Source organism: Ictidomys tridecemlineatus, chromosome 1, assembly GCF_052094955.1.
Source record: "Ictidomys tridecemlineatus isolate mIctTri1 chromosome 1, mIctTri1.hap1, whole genome shotgun sequence".
Taxonomy (NCBI): domain Eukaryota; kingdom Metazoa; phylum Chordata; class Mammalia; order Rodentia; family Sciuridae; genus Ictidomys; species Ictidomys tridecemlineatus.
In genome coordinates, this window is record NC_135477.1 from 259,042,183 (window position 1) to 259,059,802 (window position 17,620).

The 17,620-nt window shown below is 54.2% G+C and overlaps 1 protein-coding gene across 2 annotated transcripts in view; it reads right to left on the reverse strand.

The window, feature by feature from the left end:
• Adamts16 (ADAM metallopeptidase with thrombospondin type 1 motif 16) overlaps positions 1 to 17,620 on the reverse strand; it is a 124,967-nt gene that overhangs the window by 3,926 nt on the left and 103,421 nt on the right. For both annotated transcript variants that reach the window (XM_078018537.1, XM_078018534.1), the window contains exons 19-21: positions 10,561 to 10,762; positions 10,233 to 10,427; positions 7,935 to 8,159 (exon numbers count right to left, since the gene is read on the reverse strand). In XM_078018537.1, the coding sequence (XP_077874663.1) occupies positions 7,935 to 8,159; positions 10,233 to 10,427; positions 10,561 to 10,762 (622 nt within the window). The remainder of the gene's footprint in view (positions 1 to 7,934; positions 8,160 to 10,232; positions 10,428 to 10,560; positions 10,763 to 17,620) is intronic.

The window sequence follows — 17,620 nt, forward strand, 5'->3', positions numbered from 1 at the left end:
TTTCAATATATGTCCATGGCAAATGAACAAATTATGGTACGGGCAGATTCATGTCTGGTTTCTGAATTATCAGGGTCACCCACGATAGAGCCAGATGTTTCCTGTTGCTTACGACATCTTTCTGAGCATTCTGTGGAAGCACAGCTCTGCCTCTGTTCTGTGTTCTGCATGTCGGGGGTGCACCCAGGGCTTTGGGGCACGGATGTGCTGTGCTGAGATGGCCATTCCCAGGGTCTCATTGGGCATATCCACATCTGTTGGGGTCCACAACATATTCCATCCTTCAGGCTGAATTTCTTTCCTAATCAGCAGCTGGGGAAGAATTCTACTCTTGCTAAGGGTATTATGCCCACCTTAGTGATCAAGAGAGCTCTCCAGAGACTTTCATCAGTCATAAAATAATTAATATCTGGTTTGATTCATTTTTGTCATTGATTCTCTTACTCAACAAATATTGATCACTCATCTCTTCTGTACCAGGTATTATTCTAGGCGGCAGATACTCAGTGATGAGCACAGCGACTGGCCCTGGCCTCAGGGTGCTTTAAAACCCAATTCTTGACACGTCTTTGGTGCAGCGGTGAACAGCCGGGACCTTGAGGTGGTGCTGACTCTTGGCATCCTTGCTTCCCCACTAGCTAGATGGGAATCTGCACCGGGCTCTGATGATTCAGACACACAGTAAGCATGAGAAGCCTTGGTCTAGAAAGGTTTAAAGTTCCCCAGGGAAAACATACTTGTGGGATAAACAGCCTCTAAATTCCTCAAAATTTGCATCTCTTCATGTAAACTGGAGGAACTAAGATGCAAAGCTCCAAACTCTGAAAATATTTTGAAAAGAATGCTTTGAATCAATAAAGACATTATTATACAAGGAGATGGAAGGGAAATAAGAGACTTGAAGATGTGTGTTCATTTCTCTCCAGGAAGGAAAAAAATGCAAGTTGTTTGTCCACAGCACTGACACGGTGGCTCAGAACTCGGCAGGGTGTTTAGAACTCCCATTCCAGACTGTCCGCTGAGTCGGGCAGCCTCTGGTTCCCAGGCAAACTCAGCTAAGAAGCACCTGGACCCCTTGACCACCAAGTGAACTCCAGGGGTGGAGACCTGTGGGCCAGGCAGGGACAGGAAGAGACCAGGAGGCCACGGTTGGACAAGACGGGCGGGCAAGTCACTGAAACAGCACCACGGGGAAAATAAGTCTCAGTGAGAAGACAGTCTGGACCCTGGACCTGGAGGCTAAAGCTTCGGCTTCCTCCCCCAGCTTCATGAGACTCACCTGAGCCTCCTGCCGATGGCCCAGATAGGCCTCCATGCTGCTCAGTCACAGTGACCTGCTCATCCAACCCCCACCCAGGGCCAATTGTTGGCTCCTTCCCCAGACCACAGTTCTCACTTTTGAATGTGCATGGAATCACCTGGAGGACCTGTTAAATAGACTGCTGGGTCCCCAACAAAAACCTGAACTTGGGCTGGTGTGGGAGGCATCTGGAAACCTGTATTCTAACAATGTCACTGTGGCTACAAGTGGGGACACGCTGGGGGAGCTGCTGCCCCAGGTTTTCAGTTCCACTGGCTGTGCTGTTCCCTTTTATAGTTTTCAGAAGTGACCTCAGCTACCTCGACCTCTAACAGAAAGGGTCCACAGAGTCAAAGTGTTCTGACTGTGAATGCTGAACCAGATCACCCTTTAAAAAGATGGAGGCTCAAGATCACTGTATTGTTTTGAGCAACTAATAAAAAAAAATAGTAGAAGACAGAAAAAAAAAATAAATAGATGGAGGCTTTTTCCAAAGTGTGGCCTTTGCAAACGCCATCATCTCTCAGTCTCAATGGGCTGCTTCTCACTCCGGCCAGTTGTAGCCTTGGAGAAGACCCTGTGGCCCCTTATTTAAATGAATCCTTCTGTGCACAAAACTCCCCCCCCCCGCAACACAGTACAGCCCCAAGTCCCAGCAGCTCTGCAGGATCAGTGTGGACATTCTTTAAGGTCCACTTCTCCTACTGGTATGGAGGCTCCCCAACAGGACTGGGCTGTTGACGGGTGAGCGCACCCTGGCCTGGTTGTGAGATGTGGTGGTGGGGTGAGGATACAGAGCAGGACCACCCTGCACTCCAGTGGGCTCTGCCAGGGATGGGCAGCATCTCACAGAGCTGGCACCTTCCTGCACCCAGAGAGCCTCTCCTTGCCTCCTTTCCTGTTGACCTCCACCCTGCCCAGCCTGAAGCCATTGCAGTGAGCCCAAGACTCCCAATTGCCAAGACTCTGTCCAGCTGGGAAGATGGACAGAGATGTGGAAGAGTCACTGCAGTATCAGGGGGACAGTCCTTCTCAGGCACCAGCAGTGAGCGTCTTCTGGCATTTCCAGTATGGAGTCAGCTGCCTTGGGATGACATTCATTCCTTGGCTGGGAGACCACCTTGCTGGTTATCAGAAAGACCACCTTGCTGTTATCAGAAAAATGCTGCAGATCCAGGTTGGATCTCATGTCCGCACCCTCCAGTGGGTCCGACATAAGACATGTCCTGAGAACACATTATTCAAATTGGTGAAGAGCCCGATTCTCTCCCTTCTGAGAGTCTAAGACACCAGAGTCTCCCGTGTCACTAGTGATCTGATGTCTGATTTTAGAGAGACCAGCGGCTCACTTTGGGAGGCAACACAATGAGGTGAGTGGGAAAGATGGTTACTCTCAGTCATTAGTAAGATAAACCAAAGAAAAGCAAATAATAATGTTTGCTTCTAGCGCTTTTTTGTTTTTAAATGAGAGAAATACTTCTTTTCTAGGCCATTGGGCTTTGTGGGAAAATGCCATGGGACATGGTGACTGCCCGTCTCCAATGGCGCCTGGTGTTCTGACTGCCCTGCCTTGTCACTCAGAGGACACATTGAGATCATGGGGCTTCTCGCATGGGACATATTGTCCCCCAAGCACAGGGGACAGTGAATACCTGAGTACTTGCCCACTTCCAAGGCCACAGGTTTCTGGCTTTCATCGCCCGCCTGTCGTGTCTCCACTGAGAGGTCCCACTCCATTTCTCCTTTGATGGGCCGTTTTCTGCTGGGCCTCCATGCATTCTCCGCCTTCAACTCTAGAGCTTCTTTGCACTGTAACTTGTCCCTCTGTTCCAGAGACAAAATGCCAACTCGACTGAGAATGGAACCAGGCAGGTCTCAGTGGCCTGACCCAGGGCAGCTTCTGGTGGCTTATGCTGCAAACCTGAGTTGAGGAGCTTTGGGCTGTAGCTGTTGTGCCAATTCAGTCCGTCACAAGCCCAACTCCTTGAACTCAGGAAGTGTACCACGGCCCGTCAGTGGTGGTGAGCTGTTCTCGCCCGGTCCTGGCCACACTGGCAGCTGTGAGGACGAGGGTGCGGGTGCCCTTGTTAGAGGCTGGCATTTGGAACGGCATCAGAGCCACAGTTACCAGGGTGAAAAACCCAGCACTCCGTCTGTGACATGGCTGCTCACTCCTCACAGTGCAGCGTGCTCCTCCGTCAATCTGTGCACAGTCCTGGTAAGGGGCTCCCAGAGAGACAGCTGGGGCCCCCGCCCACTCAGCAGGGCCACATTCATCTCTGTCATGTGGAGCAACACAGTCCAACAGGTGATCCCGCTTAAGCTGTTCCCAGTCCAAACAGTGTGGGAACCACCTGATTAAGCCCACATGACTCAAATGATCTGGGCCAGTGCTTCACCACGCCTACCGTAAAATGTGGGGATAAGCAAAACCATTAGATCTGCAGAAGCCCCACAGAGCAGACCAGGAACAAGGACCTTCAATTTCTAAAGGAATAAGCCTGTCTGGAGGCAGAGCTCAGTGGTCACGGGCCATTCACCTCACTGGCAACGTCCCAGTTTGAGGGCACAGCCATGGGTACAAGGGCTCACGGCAAACCTAGCTCCTTATCACCTTTCCAAAAACAGCTGCAGTCTCCTAACAGTGGATGAGGCACAGTGGATGGAGACTTTAGTCAGCTGGTGGTAAAAATCATATATCAGACAACCAGACGGGATTCTTCAGACTTGCAAAAACGATGGAAGATGTCCTTTTGGTTTTAGGTTTGGGTTTGAGTTAACTATTAGTAAACCTTGTTTTACTCTTTCTAAATGTGCTGGCCGGCTCCGTGCTGAGCAGTCGGGGTTAACAGCTGGAGTTGGGGGCGGGACTCACCTTAGGAGCCTCAGTGTCCTTCCCTGGTGAGGACCAGACCTGGGCTCGTCATACCTGCATACCCAGAGCATCAGTGGGGTGAAGTATGGCATCGTGTGGGGGATTTTAAACTGTTATTATTCTAATGAGCTTTTATCTAATTCTGAAAAGCATTCCATGATGGACTTAGTTGGTTCTGTGAAGATGTCTGTTTTCTTTGGGCTTCAGTAAAATACAAACAAAGGTGTGTGTGTGTGTGTGTGTGTGTGTGTGTGTGTGGTTTTTGTTTTTGGTACTGGGGATTGAAGTCAAGGGCATTTAACTACAGTCACACCCCAGCCCTTTTTATATTTTATTTAGAGACAAGGTCTCACTAAGTTGCTTAGGGCCTCACTAAATTGCTGAGGTTGGCCTTGAACTCTTGATCCTCCTGCCTGAGTCTCCTGAGCCCCTGGGATTACAGGCATGCGCCACGGTGCCTGGCCAAAGTGTGTTTTCATTTCTGTCAAATTCCTTGGTTCATCTCGGTTTCCCGTGCAGGGCTGGGTTTAAGAGAGAGGATGCTACGCACCAGCTGCCAACAGAAGGCAGCAGTGGGTGGGTGGGTGCAGGCCGTTGCCCTGGTTTGGGGGGATCAGGAGAACCTAGAGAGAAGGCACCAGTGGGCCATCACCTCAGCTGTCCTGGCAGCTGGACTGCACAGCAGGGCACCTGGAGGCCTTGACTGCACCTGACCTTCTGGAGAAGCAGGTGAAGGAGGAGCTGCGGCGTCCAGAACAGAGGCATCCTCTTCACACGCCCATGGGCCCAATGCCCGGCTGGGGCCAGGAAGGACATGGAGCTGAGGAAGACAGCCATAGCCCATGGCAGCTCACCCTCTGGGGGCCAGGAGGAGACCCCGTGGGGCAAGGAATGCCCTACATGTCTTAGCTCCCTGGGGCTGCTGTGCTAGACCTCTGCCTGTGTGCTGGACCTGCAGAAACTTATCCTCATTTCACATGTTCTGGGGGCCACAGGTCCAGAGTCGAGGTGTCGGCACAGAGGTGGTTCTTCTGGGGTTCAGAGGGGATCCTCTCACCCCTTTCCTGGAGTCTGGTGGTGCTGGCCACCTGTCACCTTGTCTCTGCCTCTCCCTCATCTCATGTCCCCTCCCCCATGAGTCTCTGTGCTCATGGGACCATCTCATAGTAGCAGTTCCCAACCTAATTCCAGGTGTCCTCACCCTAACTAATGTCACCTGCATCTATTTCCAAATGAGATCACCTCCTGAATTTCTGGGTGAACATGAGTTTTGGGAACATGATTTAAAGCAGGACACTGCTCTTGGGGCACAGGGCACTTCCCCTTGAGAAGGTCATGCCCAGTGGCAGGCTGACAGGAAAGGGACTCACGGTGGGCAGTGCAGCCTGTGTGCCCCCCACCATGGGGAGGATAAAGTCAGCCTAAGGAGAGAACCAGGTTGGGGAGAGCCGGTCACTGTCAGGGAACCAGACCCCAGGCTGGCTAAGCATGTGAGACACAGTGGGCTGCTCAGCTCAAGGCTCTGTCCATTCTTGGACCTCACCCCTGGCCACCTGCTCAGTGAGCCCCTGACCCCATGGAAACGGATTTCCTTCTCAGGACGGGTTGTGTAGGCAAGTACCACCTGGCCTGTGGAGTGGGCTCTGTGGCCTTGCCCAGTGGGTCCAATCACAATTCTTCAATCCTTCAAACATACTCAGATCAACTTGGTTACTGGAGTCTACAGGCCTGGGGACATGGTGCCTGGCGGGATGTGAACTGTGGGTGACTTTTGATGAGTCAGTGGCTGCCTTGGTTTGCTTTCTCCAGGAGTTCTCCTCATGCACCTGACATGCACATGCACGGGGTCAGCCTGGACCTCCGGACCCCACCAGCCTGCTCTCCAGCTCAATCCTGGGAATCTGGGGGGACACACCGGCAGGCAAGCTGGCATTGTCTTTGGCTATCAGGGATGAGGAGCTACGAGTGGGTCCCTTGGCAGAGCCTGCCACGCTGGCAGACAATGAAAATGAACCTCAAGACAAGGGCACCCCTCCCCTATGAGGAGTGGGCTCTCCAGCAAGACCTGAAGCAGCTGCCCCAGTGCACTCATTGGACTCGTTTCCCTGCAAATCCACCCACTCATCAAGCATTCCCTGAGCGTGGGCTGGGTGCAGTGCTAAGCACAGTACAGCACGTGCACAGCATGTACATACGTGGATATGTGTGCATGTGGTGTTCATACGAGTGCAGGAGCAGTACATAGAACATATGTGTAAAACACCTAGCAGATGCTTCCACCTGTGACCTGTGGCTAAACATCGTCCCCATGGTGATCTGCAGGGATCTCCCCTGCCTGGGCCTGTAGCAGCTGCATGAGGCTCCAGGTGGGAGGGGCGGGCACCTGGGAGGTTCCAGACGGCAGCTGTGCTGTGTCCACACTTCATTTATCAGGCCTGGGGAGCTGGGGGGGGGGTGCACACTTCCTCAAGGGGGCCGCACCCTCCCTGGGCACCCTCCCTTACTGACGCTGGGAGCCCAGAGTAACACTCGCTGTGATGCAGGCTCCTGGGACAGGCTGGCACAAGGACAGTGAGAGGACAAAGTGGGAGAGGGGTGCTTGGTTACTGTCCCAGCAGGTCCCCTTTGTGGGCAGTGGCAGGAGTTGGACCAGGGGAAGACCATTCTCTGGCACCAGGCACTGGAAAGACCATTTGAGAAACATCTTGGAGAGAGACCTGAACCCTGGAAGGTCCTTCTGGAAGTGACGTGGCACAGATCCCAGCCCGTGTTCCCTGGGGTAGGGTGCTGGAATCCACAAGGGCACCAGCTGGGGCTGCAGGAAAGCCCTGGGTGGGGCGGCCTGATGCCCCTGTGCATCTGATAAACTTGGGACTTTACCTCGGGTATGTTGGAGCAATGTAACTGACAAGCTTTGGGACACTGGCCAGGGACGGAGGTGTTTCTGTAAGAGCCCACGGCTCACTCTGCTGCCAGCCAACCAGACAGTCACAAAAGGAAAATGGCCCTGAGCTGGACAGAGGCGAGGCTAGACTGCTGGCCAGTGGAGCAGGGGTTGCATGCAGGGCCCCGGCATCCATGGGCTGCGTCCTCCTGGCCTGTGGCAGGAATCCCAGCAGGCGGGAGAGGAGCTAAGCGTGGTTCCAGACAAGAGGGGATCCAGAAACCAAGGGCCTGGGAAGCAGGACCACAGACCCTGAGAGCTGAGGCTGCTGGGAACCCAAGCAGGAAACAGGATGAGGGATGGGGGTAGGACAGTCTCGGCCGAGTTCTTCCTTAGAGTGGAGGACGTGTGGGAAGAGGAGGAGGACGGCATGAGAGAAACCCCGAGGGAAAACGGTGGGCACTCAGCGGAGGCCAGCCAGCTCCCCGGGCCCAGGCAGGCCACTGTGTTCCCAGAGTGTCAATGGCCTCTCTACAGCTGACAGCTGGTGACACATTTCTTCCCATCCACACCCCTCTCTGAGAAATCCTGCCCAGCTGTGACCAAAACCATCACATTTCTTTACACTTAATGGGACAGAAATTCAGAACAATACCCGCGGGGCCTGTAGGGCTGAGTGACATTCGGAGTCCCTCCTCAGAACGAAACGCCCAGGAAAGGGGCCACCTGCACATGCTGGAGAGAAGGTCATGGGGTGGCCAGGTGGGCTCGGGCAGCACACCTCTGCAGAGAGCCCCCGACACCTCCCACAGGCCACCAGATCCTGGGGCCGGGAGCTGTGCTGCTCCCCCACCTGGATGCTCAGAGCCTCTTACCTGGGACCAGGGCGAGGCAACCCAGCTGCCCCGTGGGGGCCCTGCGGCAGCCTGTAGGGGGTACGCTGGGCACGGGAACAGCGCACAGGGGCGCGCCAGCTCCAGGTCGGGCTTTGGCACGTGCAAGCACTTCCTGGAGGCCAGCTCCCGGTACTTCCCCGAGACGTACTTCTCAGCACATTTTAGGAATCGCTTCTGGGTCCCCCTCTCACATGTCGCAGAGCACTGAAAGAGGAAGCAAAAGACAGCTTTTTTTTTTTCCTTTTTTCAAAATCAGCGGTTGTCATGTCTTCTCACGATATTAGCTTGAAAATTTATGTGAATATAGACATTTGGTGGCAGTTATTGGGCCTTGGCATTCTGAAAGGCATGATGGATCCATCACTTTCACAAGGAGGATCTTGAGGTCACCGTGGTACCTGATCATAAGCAGGGGCAGGGCAGTCAGGAACCACTGTAGGAATGATTCTGAAGCTACTGTTTCTCTGAAAGGTTAGAACATTGGGCTCTCACTGATTAAGACGTAGAGAAATTTTATACACAAAGGACATGAGATCAACGACACAGACCCACGGATTGATTCAGCCACCCAACTTCAGGCATGCTGGGGGTCCCTGAAGCAGAGACAGGTAGAAGCAGCCAAGGGCTCACAGATCTTCCCCAGAAAACGGGGTGCTGCCCGTGAAGACAGCAGCATGAATGGAGAGAGCAAGCACATCTCTTTGCTCCCTCCAAGGTATGCACTAAGCCTGGGCTGTGCCTGCCACCAGCAGCCTGAAGGCGCAGAGAGACCCTGGGCAAACAGCACATTGGGCAGAAGTCTGCAGCCACCTGTCAGGCAAGAACAAGACATGCTGCTTTCCCCCAGCCAGGCCAGGGGCTCTGAGAGGAAGCCTGGTCCCCAGTGTTGGTGACTTGGGCTGGGGGACAGTGGGTGAACCTGAGAAGCCCAAGGACCGCAGGGCTGAACTGCTAGCTGGTGGCCTAAGCAGAGGGGACCAGGTGGCAACACCTGCCCAGTTCTGACCTCACACCCCCAACTATCACCTCGCAGGTGTGTCTTCTGTGTGTCCTGATGTCACAACAGAGATTGCACTGAAATAATCATCTAGGTTGTTTAGTGGACCATGCCTCAGAGAGAAGCTCTGGGGTGTGTATGTGAGTGTGTGTGTGTGTGTGTGTGTGTACGCTCGCCGGTGCATATTCCGTTTCTGGCCAAGGGTTTTCTGTCTGGACCCAGCCCACAACCTGCACAACCCAAGCTGCTCGCTCCACCATTAGGCTCCAAGAGCATGCACAGCCAACATATTTTTTCTCATTACGTAGGATTCTGTCCGGAGACACTCGATCAATCCTGTGCCTGGGTGAAAGAGAGCCTAGCGCTCCTCATTAGCAATGACCAGCTTGCTCCGGTGAGCAAGCATGACCTTTCTAGTTTCTAGTGGCAAACAGCAGGATTAAAGACCCTGCTTGGCGCTTTCCATTCTGAACAAGGCATTTCTGAAGGAGCATGGGGAAATGAGACACCTAGAGGGACCCGTGTCCGACCCCGAGGAGTGTGAGACAGGGACGGCTGGGAGCTTGTTGCCTGCCTGTATGGACGTGCAGAGCTGCAGCCCGGGAGGTGGAGACCCTTTGACACTCATGCGGATGGGTGCTCATTTGGTGGGCTGCTGCTGCCATTCTGTGGGTTGTAAGGTATTTGAGGTCCTTTAGGCTCACTTGGCCAAAGCAGGTCAAGAAGGCTTCCACACTCCAAAGCCATGCTTTCGCTGTGGTCCCATTGTGATGGTCTCTAGGGTGGCCCCTGAAGGGGGCAGCACAGGATGGGAATTCCAGGGCGCTCAACACAGAGACGTCCCCTGGGAATATACAGGCTGCCTACATCTCGGGAAATGAGACTTCTTTATCCTAAGTGACCCAGCTTCTTCCTGCTCTGCCCTGGGGGAGCATCTCCTAGAAATGGTTGCAACTGTTCTGGAGTTAGGGGAGGTTCTGGGACCCCCTTTCACCACGAGGAGGGTCCCCTGTACTCACGCTCGTGCCCTGTTCTCACACTCCTGTGCTGGATGCTGACCGAGTGGGGCGGCATGGATGTCCCTGGAGGTGATGCTCAGGGACATGACTTAAGGAGTAGACCTGAGCCCAGGGAGGGCCTTGGAGAGGGGCTAGGAGATTCAGGACTTGGGCAGTGCAAGAAGCCAGGTGAAGGAAGGGGAGCAGGAAGCAGGGAAGCAGGAGAGGAGGGCGGCCCAGGAGGTGACAGGTGGGGCTGTTCCTGAGGACTGGGAGGCCTACCTTGGACCAGGCGGACACCAGCCACTGCAGCTTCTTGTGCTTGTGGCAGCGCCTCAGCAGGCAGGGCTCGTGAGTCCTGGGCTTGGGCTCCGCGGTGCAGGTGGCATCGGGCAGCAGCTGTGCTCTGGCTGAGGGGTTGGTGCTCTTGCAGGCCACGGCCCTCTTCCTCCACCCCTTTCCGCAGGTTTGGGAGCACTGTGCACAAGAGCCGACGGTCAGCCCCCGGCAAAGGAGGCAAAGGAAACAGACAGTGCTGGGGCCCCCGCTGCAGGCCCTGCGTTCCAAGGGGAGGGCCATCCACTGCCTCCTGGCCACCCCTCCCAGTTACCTCTGCCCAGGGCCCGGCGCTCCATGCGGGTGGGCAGCTCTGAGAGTTGCAGGCCTGCCGGCTGGAGGGCACAGGCTGTGGACACAGGCTGGCCAGGACAGTCTCCGTCTTGTAGTTCGCCCGCTGTGTGCACCGCACAGGCCGGCTCTGAGTGCCCCCACCACACGTCCGGCTGCAGGTGCTCCAGTTCCCCACGGACCAGCTGGGGGGTTGGCAGAGAGAACCACAGTGAGGGCACAGATGTGTCCTGGCCCCAGGAGTGGAGGTCGGGTCTCTAATGGCTCAGTGTGTGGCTGGCACGGCTTCAGAGCTGCGGTCTGCACCTGCGTATGCTTTTCAACTACAATTTCCACAGAGGAACCATTTCTGCCCCCAAATCTGTCCTGATCCCACTTGCTCCTCCCATCTTACTGAGGGATCTGCCATTCTCTCCCCTTCCCTGGCTTTTGGGCTTCCTGGACTTGGAAATAACCCAGCTCAGAGTAGTGTGTCCGTTCTCTTTTATTAAACAGAAAGCTCCAAACATATTCAAAATACAGGACCTTCACATTCCCTCCTCTCAACTCCAACAAGTGTCAGTGTATGTCCTTAGGCATGAGGCAACTTAAAGCAAATTACAGATGGAAATATTTCAGTGTCTCTAAAAGATAAAAGTTCTTTGTTGTTTAACATAATCACAATATCACGATGACTCCTAAAACATCAAGTATACTTTTTTTAATATCACTAAATATTCAGCATCTGAATTCCTAATAGTGTTATAAACATTCTGCTTATTAAAGCAAAATCCAAATAAAGCCTGAACTTTGCAATTGATTTGTGTGTCTTTCTTGTCTTGTGTCTCTAGGTTCTTCCTTAATCCTGTTTACTTTTATCTTTGATTTATCTGTGGCAGAGCTGGGTTGCCTGCCTTACTGATTCTCCCTCTGCTGTTCTGCTGATGAGGGATATTGATAGTTACGTCTCTGTGTTCCCCAGTCCTCTACCCTTCCTGTGCATGGTTGGATCTAGAGGCTTTGCTTAATTCAGGTCCAACTTGATTTCACATGACTGTTTCACAAGGGCTAATGTACTTTTCCAACAGCAGGTTCAGAATGTCTGATCATTTTCTTTTAATGTTGATGCTATATAATGTGTTTTTCCCTTCAAAGTCACAATATTATTTTTCTTCTCTGGTTATAAAAGTATCCCTTACAGACAGCTGTGTAGACAGGTGATGGAGCCGGGACGGAGGTGGGTGTGTGTCAGACCAGTGGTGCCCACATTGGGTCTCGGTCAGTCTGAGCAGGTCCACACAGACCTTGCTGGCTTTGCACAAGCCCACCTGCAGCAAGGCTTCGTGTGCACATGGGAGTGGGCCATGCAGAGAAGGGGAGATCAGGAGGTCAAACATGGCCTGAATGAAGGTCAAACATGGCCACTGGGATGAGGAGCCAAAGCAGCACCAGTGAGCCTGGTGAGGAGCTCTCAGGCACCAGACACACCTGCAGCAACCAGGGGAGATGCGTCAGCGGCTGGAGCCTGGAAACTGCGTGATTCAGAGAGTGAGGAGGGAGAAGCTGAGCCTGCCCTCACACCTCCTGGCAGACTGCCGCTGTCCCCACACTCAACGTGGCTGAGGCAGATTGTATATGCAACTTTTTATTCAGCATTTTAAAACTTCAATATTTAAATCAACCACTTTCCCACACAGCAAAGCCTTTGTAAATATATCTCCCGTGTCTCTGATACTTCAAAACATGGACCAAGCACAAACCCAAGGACACGAGGACCTAACGGCAAAGGACCGCTCTCGAGCTTCAGCAGAGCCACAGACTGCCTGAGATGGCCAGGACTTCTGAGCAAACTGGCCAGGGCCTTTCCTCAAGTTCACAGGGAGGCCGTTACTCAGGTGCTGTTAAAGCCAAGATCTGGGTTCTTCTGAAAGTCCTGAGAGTGGCTTGGTGGGGTGGAACCTCTAAGGAGAGGGGAGGGATGCACTTCCTGGGTGAGAAGCGGGAGCCATCCCCCCCAGAGCCCTTGGTGGCCCCCTCACGAGGCTCCACGTGGACCCAGCAGGCCTTGGTAATTTTATTGCTTTCATTTGGAGAAACCTGAACTGATCCAGGCTGGGTATTTTTCCTGAGAAGATTCCATTATGGTTTTAAGAGAATGGTCAAAAGACTGTAGTCCCAAATTTTGTGCACATAAAAAGAAAACAGGACCCCTCCCACACCAAGAAAGGGAGCGCTCCGCGTCTTCAGTGTCCACAGGATGGGAGTTTTGTTACCTGTGAAGCCAGCGCAACGTCACATCCTCCTGTGCGGAAGGCTGCTCTAGGCCGCCAGGAGGTGCTGACTCTGCCCTCGGAACCTCTTGGTGGCCCCTCCGCCACGTCTGTGTGCTTTCTTGTTCCTCCTCACATTTGCTCTCAGTTCTGCAGCCTTATAAATCATACTTGGTGTCCACCCTGGGCTGTGAAGGACGTCCTGGCTGCTCCTGGACTTTCCACCCACCCCACCGTCTGCTGTCCCCTCGTCTGAAGACGTTCTCCCTGGGTTCATCCAGCCTTGCCCTTCTCTCCTAGGTCATAAGAATCCTCCCGAACAGAGATGGTTCAGACTGCGTCTGAAGGGCCCAGGTCTGCTCTGCTTCACACACAGGACTCTGCGGAAATGTCTTTGTGGGGCTCATGAAAAGGTCGGGATCCCCACCAGCTTCTGTGCTGGCGCCCGAGGGTCTCACAGCTGGGTGGACATTCGTAGCTCACCAGTGGCCACAGCTGCTTTATTTCAGTTTTCCTAAATCCACCAACTGGAAGGAAGTCAGAGGCTGGGATTCCTCAAACCAGCTGAGAGTACTAGACGGACACGGGAGGACTTGGTCACCGGCCCACCATGGGAGCCTGCCACTACTGAGGGGTCCACTGGCAGGGCACCGGGTGACTCTCGGTGCTCCAGGACAAGAGGCAGGAGTGGCTGCCATCACTGCTCAGCTCAGGTGGGATTCCCAGAACCACGTGCTCCAGGTCGCTGCTAGCACTGGGGACGGGGATGTCCACCAAAGGCCCACGTGTCAAAATCCTGGTTCCCCGGCGACAGCCCTTAAGTAGGGAGCCTCCTGGGAAGTCTCAGGTGACAAGGGTGTGCCCTCAAAGGGGGTCATGGGACCCAGGCCTCCTTCACACCTGTTTCCCAGAGGAAAAGGGGCTTCCTGCCCCCCACGCGCCTGCCAGGGTGCCTGCCTCCCCACAGGCCCAGAGCAAGAGAGCTGCTGGGTCTTGGGCTGCCACTTCCAAAGCTGTGAGCCAAAATCAGCTAATGAACTTCCACCCTAAGTTGATTTATTTCAAGTATTTGCTTTAGCGAAGTAAAGCTGACTCGTACAACGGTCACTAGACGTTTCTCAACAAAATGACGACACCCCCGTCTTTCAGAATCAAAGCAACCCTTGGGCTTTGGTCATGGACTGTGTCCTCGACACTGCAGGTTCCGACAGGGGCTGAGGAAAGCCCTGGTCAGGGAGCACCACGGGAGCGCTCGGGGTGCCGGGACAACAGTCCAGACCCAGAGCCCCGCCCTGACCTCTGCTGCCCACGGCTGAGCCCCAGAGCCAGGCTCGGCTGCTCTGGGCTTGGCAGCCTGGTTTCCGGAGGCCAAGGGGACGCCACCTTCCTCCAGAACTTGGCCCCAGGTCCTTTCTCTCTGGCTTTTGTTGGGGTTTTAGGTGAAGCACTCTGCTGCGTTTTCAGTACTAACTCTTGGCTCCGTGCACAACTCTGGCTGCTCGGTAAACACTGGGGCACAGTGAGAGCGCAGAAGCTGTCACACACCGTGAGAAGCCACCTTGCGCTTCAGGTACTCGCAGCAGGGTGCAGAGGACGATGTGGAGGTGTAGCCTTAGCACTTACTGCTGCGTGCTTCTTCAGCGTCCCAGCCAGACCAGGGCGCAGGTGGCTTTCCCACGTTGGCACCCCTGCCACTTCAGGTGGGCTGTTCTTCACGGAGTAAGTCACCCCCCGACTTCCTGACATGAGCTCCGATGGGTTCTACACGCGGACACGTGCACAGACAGCCCCAGCAGCAGGAGGCCGAGGCAGCCGTGGTGTGGCCGGATGGGACAGGCATTAGCTGGGCCGTGAGGACACAAGGACCCCGTCCTCCTCTGAGCAATGACAGCGTTTTCACATGTGTAAGTGATTGGAGATCTACCACTGTTCTAAATGAAATGTTTTAAACATAACAATCCCCACTCAAAAATAAACATATGTTGCTTTGAAAAATCTGCCTTTCCTTAGGAAAAAAAATACTTAACAAGTTAATTTAAAGCCTTCTGGCAAGCTGCAAGCTGGTGGTGCCGCCCAAGGTCGCAGCCTTGGGGGACAGGAGGAGAGGAGCGGGCTTTCCAGCTGGCAGGTGGCCCTGCAGGTCACCTCTCCCTCCTCCCTGACTTGGGTTTATTGTTGTCAAGGTCTTAGGGCATTTTGTCAGAACCACGTGGTGCCAGGTACACTCCGAGCAAGCTCAGGTAGAAGTCCAGCTCTGAAAGAGCCCATGGTCTTGGTAGGCGAGGGTACACGTCAGAGGCATGAGCATCCAGTCGCTGGACTGAGCTGGGCTTGTGTGTGCTGATGTCTAGGCGACTCAGAGTCCTCCAATCCTTCTAACGCAGAGAGTAAGGGCCACAGGAATGAGGCCAGGTGGTGAGTGAGTCCCTCCTCACTCAGTCGGCTGGCGCAGATGAGCCGGGCCTGGACTGGCCAGGACCTTCCAACTGTGTCTCCTGGATGGTTCTTCTCACAGCGAATGCGGGTCCAGCCTGCTCTTCCCATCAGAACAGAAAGCCCACTAGTGGCCATGGTTGCCAGGGAACGGGGCCCAGAAACCAGGCCTTCAGGGCACGGCAGGACTCGCGGCTTGAGAGATCTGCTTTTTTCTTCAGCCTCAGAAAGTCAAAGCACTTACTTTGCCTTGTGAGACTCGGGAGAGATTTATAATGAGCCAGACACTCATGCAGGATGGTTTTCATGCTCCCTGGAGCATGCAAAGCCCAACTGGGGGACGCAAGACGCTCCCTGCAGAGGAACCACTGTGGGCGTTGATTTTATGAACTGTGAGAAGCCAAAGGTATGTAAAGTGGGCAGCCTGCTATTTTTACCAGGCTCCCCTGTCTTGCTGTCCTGTCACCAGATCTTATCTGATCAGAATCCATGGGACAGACAGAGCTTCATTTACCCAGGCAGCGGGGAGACAGGGAAATGGGATGAGACACGCAGACAGGAAAGTCTGACCTTGTTGTTCAAAAGGGCCTTAAGAATTACCTGTTTCCAAAAAAAAAAAAAAATCCCTCATGTGGGGTTTCTCTCTGCACAACACTGGGGTGTCCTGCTCCGTCCTACTTGGCCTCCTAAACTCCCTGCTCCCTGAAGCTCTGCCTCCTCAGGAGACTGCTCCTTCCTCCAGTGTCCACAGAAGATTTGCCAAGAGAAGGCGAGTGATGGGGCTGGAAGGGAAATAAGAAGTGACGAAGGTTCCTAACCTTGTCATCTGTATGGGGACACTGAGGCCAAGAAGCCAAATTGTGTTTCCAATGTGTTAGTGGAAACACAAACAGGAGGGATGAGAATCCTCAGGCTGCACCTGCCCTAGTGACTCCATGGTGTAGGACAGCAGTCCTCAGGCTGTGCGTGCCCTGGTGACTCCATGGTGTGTAGAACAGCAGTCCTCAGGCTGCACCTGCCCTGGTGACTCCATGGTGTGCAGAACAGCAGTCCTCAGGCTGTGCCTGCCCTGGTGACTCCATGGTGTGCAGAACAGCAGTCCTCAGGCTGTGCCTGCCCTAGTGACTCCATGGTGTGTAGAACAGCAGTCCTCAGGCTGTGCCTGCCCTAGTGACTCCATGGTGTGTAGAACAGCAATCCTCAGGCTGTGCCTGCCCTAGTGACTCCATGGTGTGTAGAACAGCAGTCCTCAGGCTGTGCCTGCCCTAGTGACTCCATGGTGTGCAGAACAGCAGTCCTCAGGCTGTGCCTGCCCTGAGTGACTCCATGTTGTGTAGAACAGCAATCCTCAGGCTGTGCCTGCCCTGAGTGACTCCATGGTGTGTAGAATAGCAGTCCTCAGGCTGTGCCTGCCCTGAGTGACTCCATGGTGTGTAGAATAGCAGTCCTTAGGCTTTGCCTGCCCTAGTGACTCCATGGTGTGTAGAACAGCAGTCCTCAGGCTGTGCCTGCCCTAGTGTCTCCATGGTGTGCAGAACAGCAGTCCTCAGGCTGTGCCTGCCCTAGTGACTCCATGGTGTGTAGAACAGTAGTCCTTAGGCTTTGCCTGCCCTAGTGACTCCATGGTGTGCAGAACAGCAGTCCTCAGGCTGTACCTGCCCTGGTGACTCCATGGTGTGTAGAACAGAAGTCCTCAGGCTGTGCCTGCCCTGAGTGACTCCATGGTGTGCAGAACAGCAGTCCTCAGGCTGCACCTGCCCTAGTGACTCCATGTTGTGTAGAAGAGCAGTCCTCAGGCTGTGCCTGCCCTGGTGACTCCATGGTGTATAGAACAGCAGTCCTCAGGCTGTGCCTGCCCTGGTGACTCCATGGTGTATAGAACAGCAGTCCTCAGGCTGTGCCTGCCCTAGTGACTCCATGGTGTGTAGGACAGCAGTCCTCAGGCTGTGCCTGCCCTGAGTGACTCCATGGTGTGTAGAATAGCAGTCCTCAGGCTGTGCCTGCACTAATGACTCCATGGTGTGTAGAACAGTAGTCCTCAGGCTGTGCCTGCCCTAGTGACTCCATGGTGTGCAGAACAGCAGTCCTCAGGCTGCACCTGCCCTGGTGACTCCATGTTGTGTAGAAGAGCAGTCCTCAGGCTGTGCCTGCCCTGGTGACTCCATGGTGTGTAGAATAGCAGTCCTCAGGCTGTGCCTGCACTAATGACTCCATGGTGTGTAGAACAGTAGTCCTCAGGCTGTGCCTGCCCTAGTGACTCCATGGTGTGCAGAACAGCAGTCCTCAGGCTGCACCTGCCCTGGTGACTCCATGTTGTGTAGAAGAGCAGTCCTCAGGCTGCGCCTGCCCTAGTGACCCCAT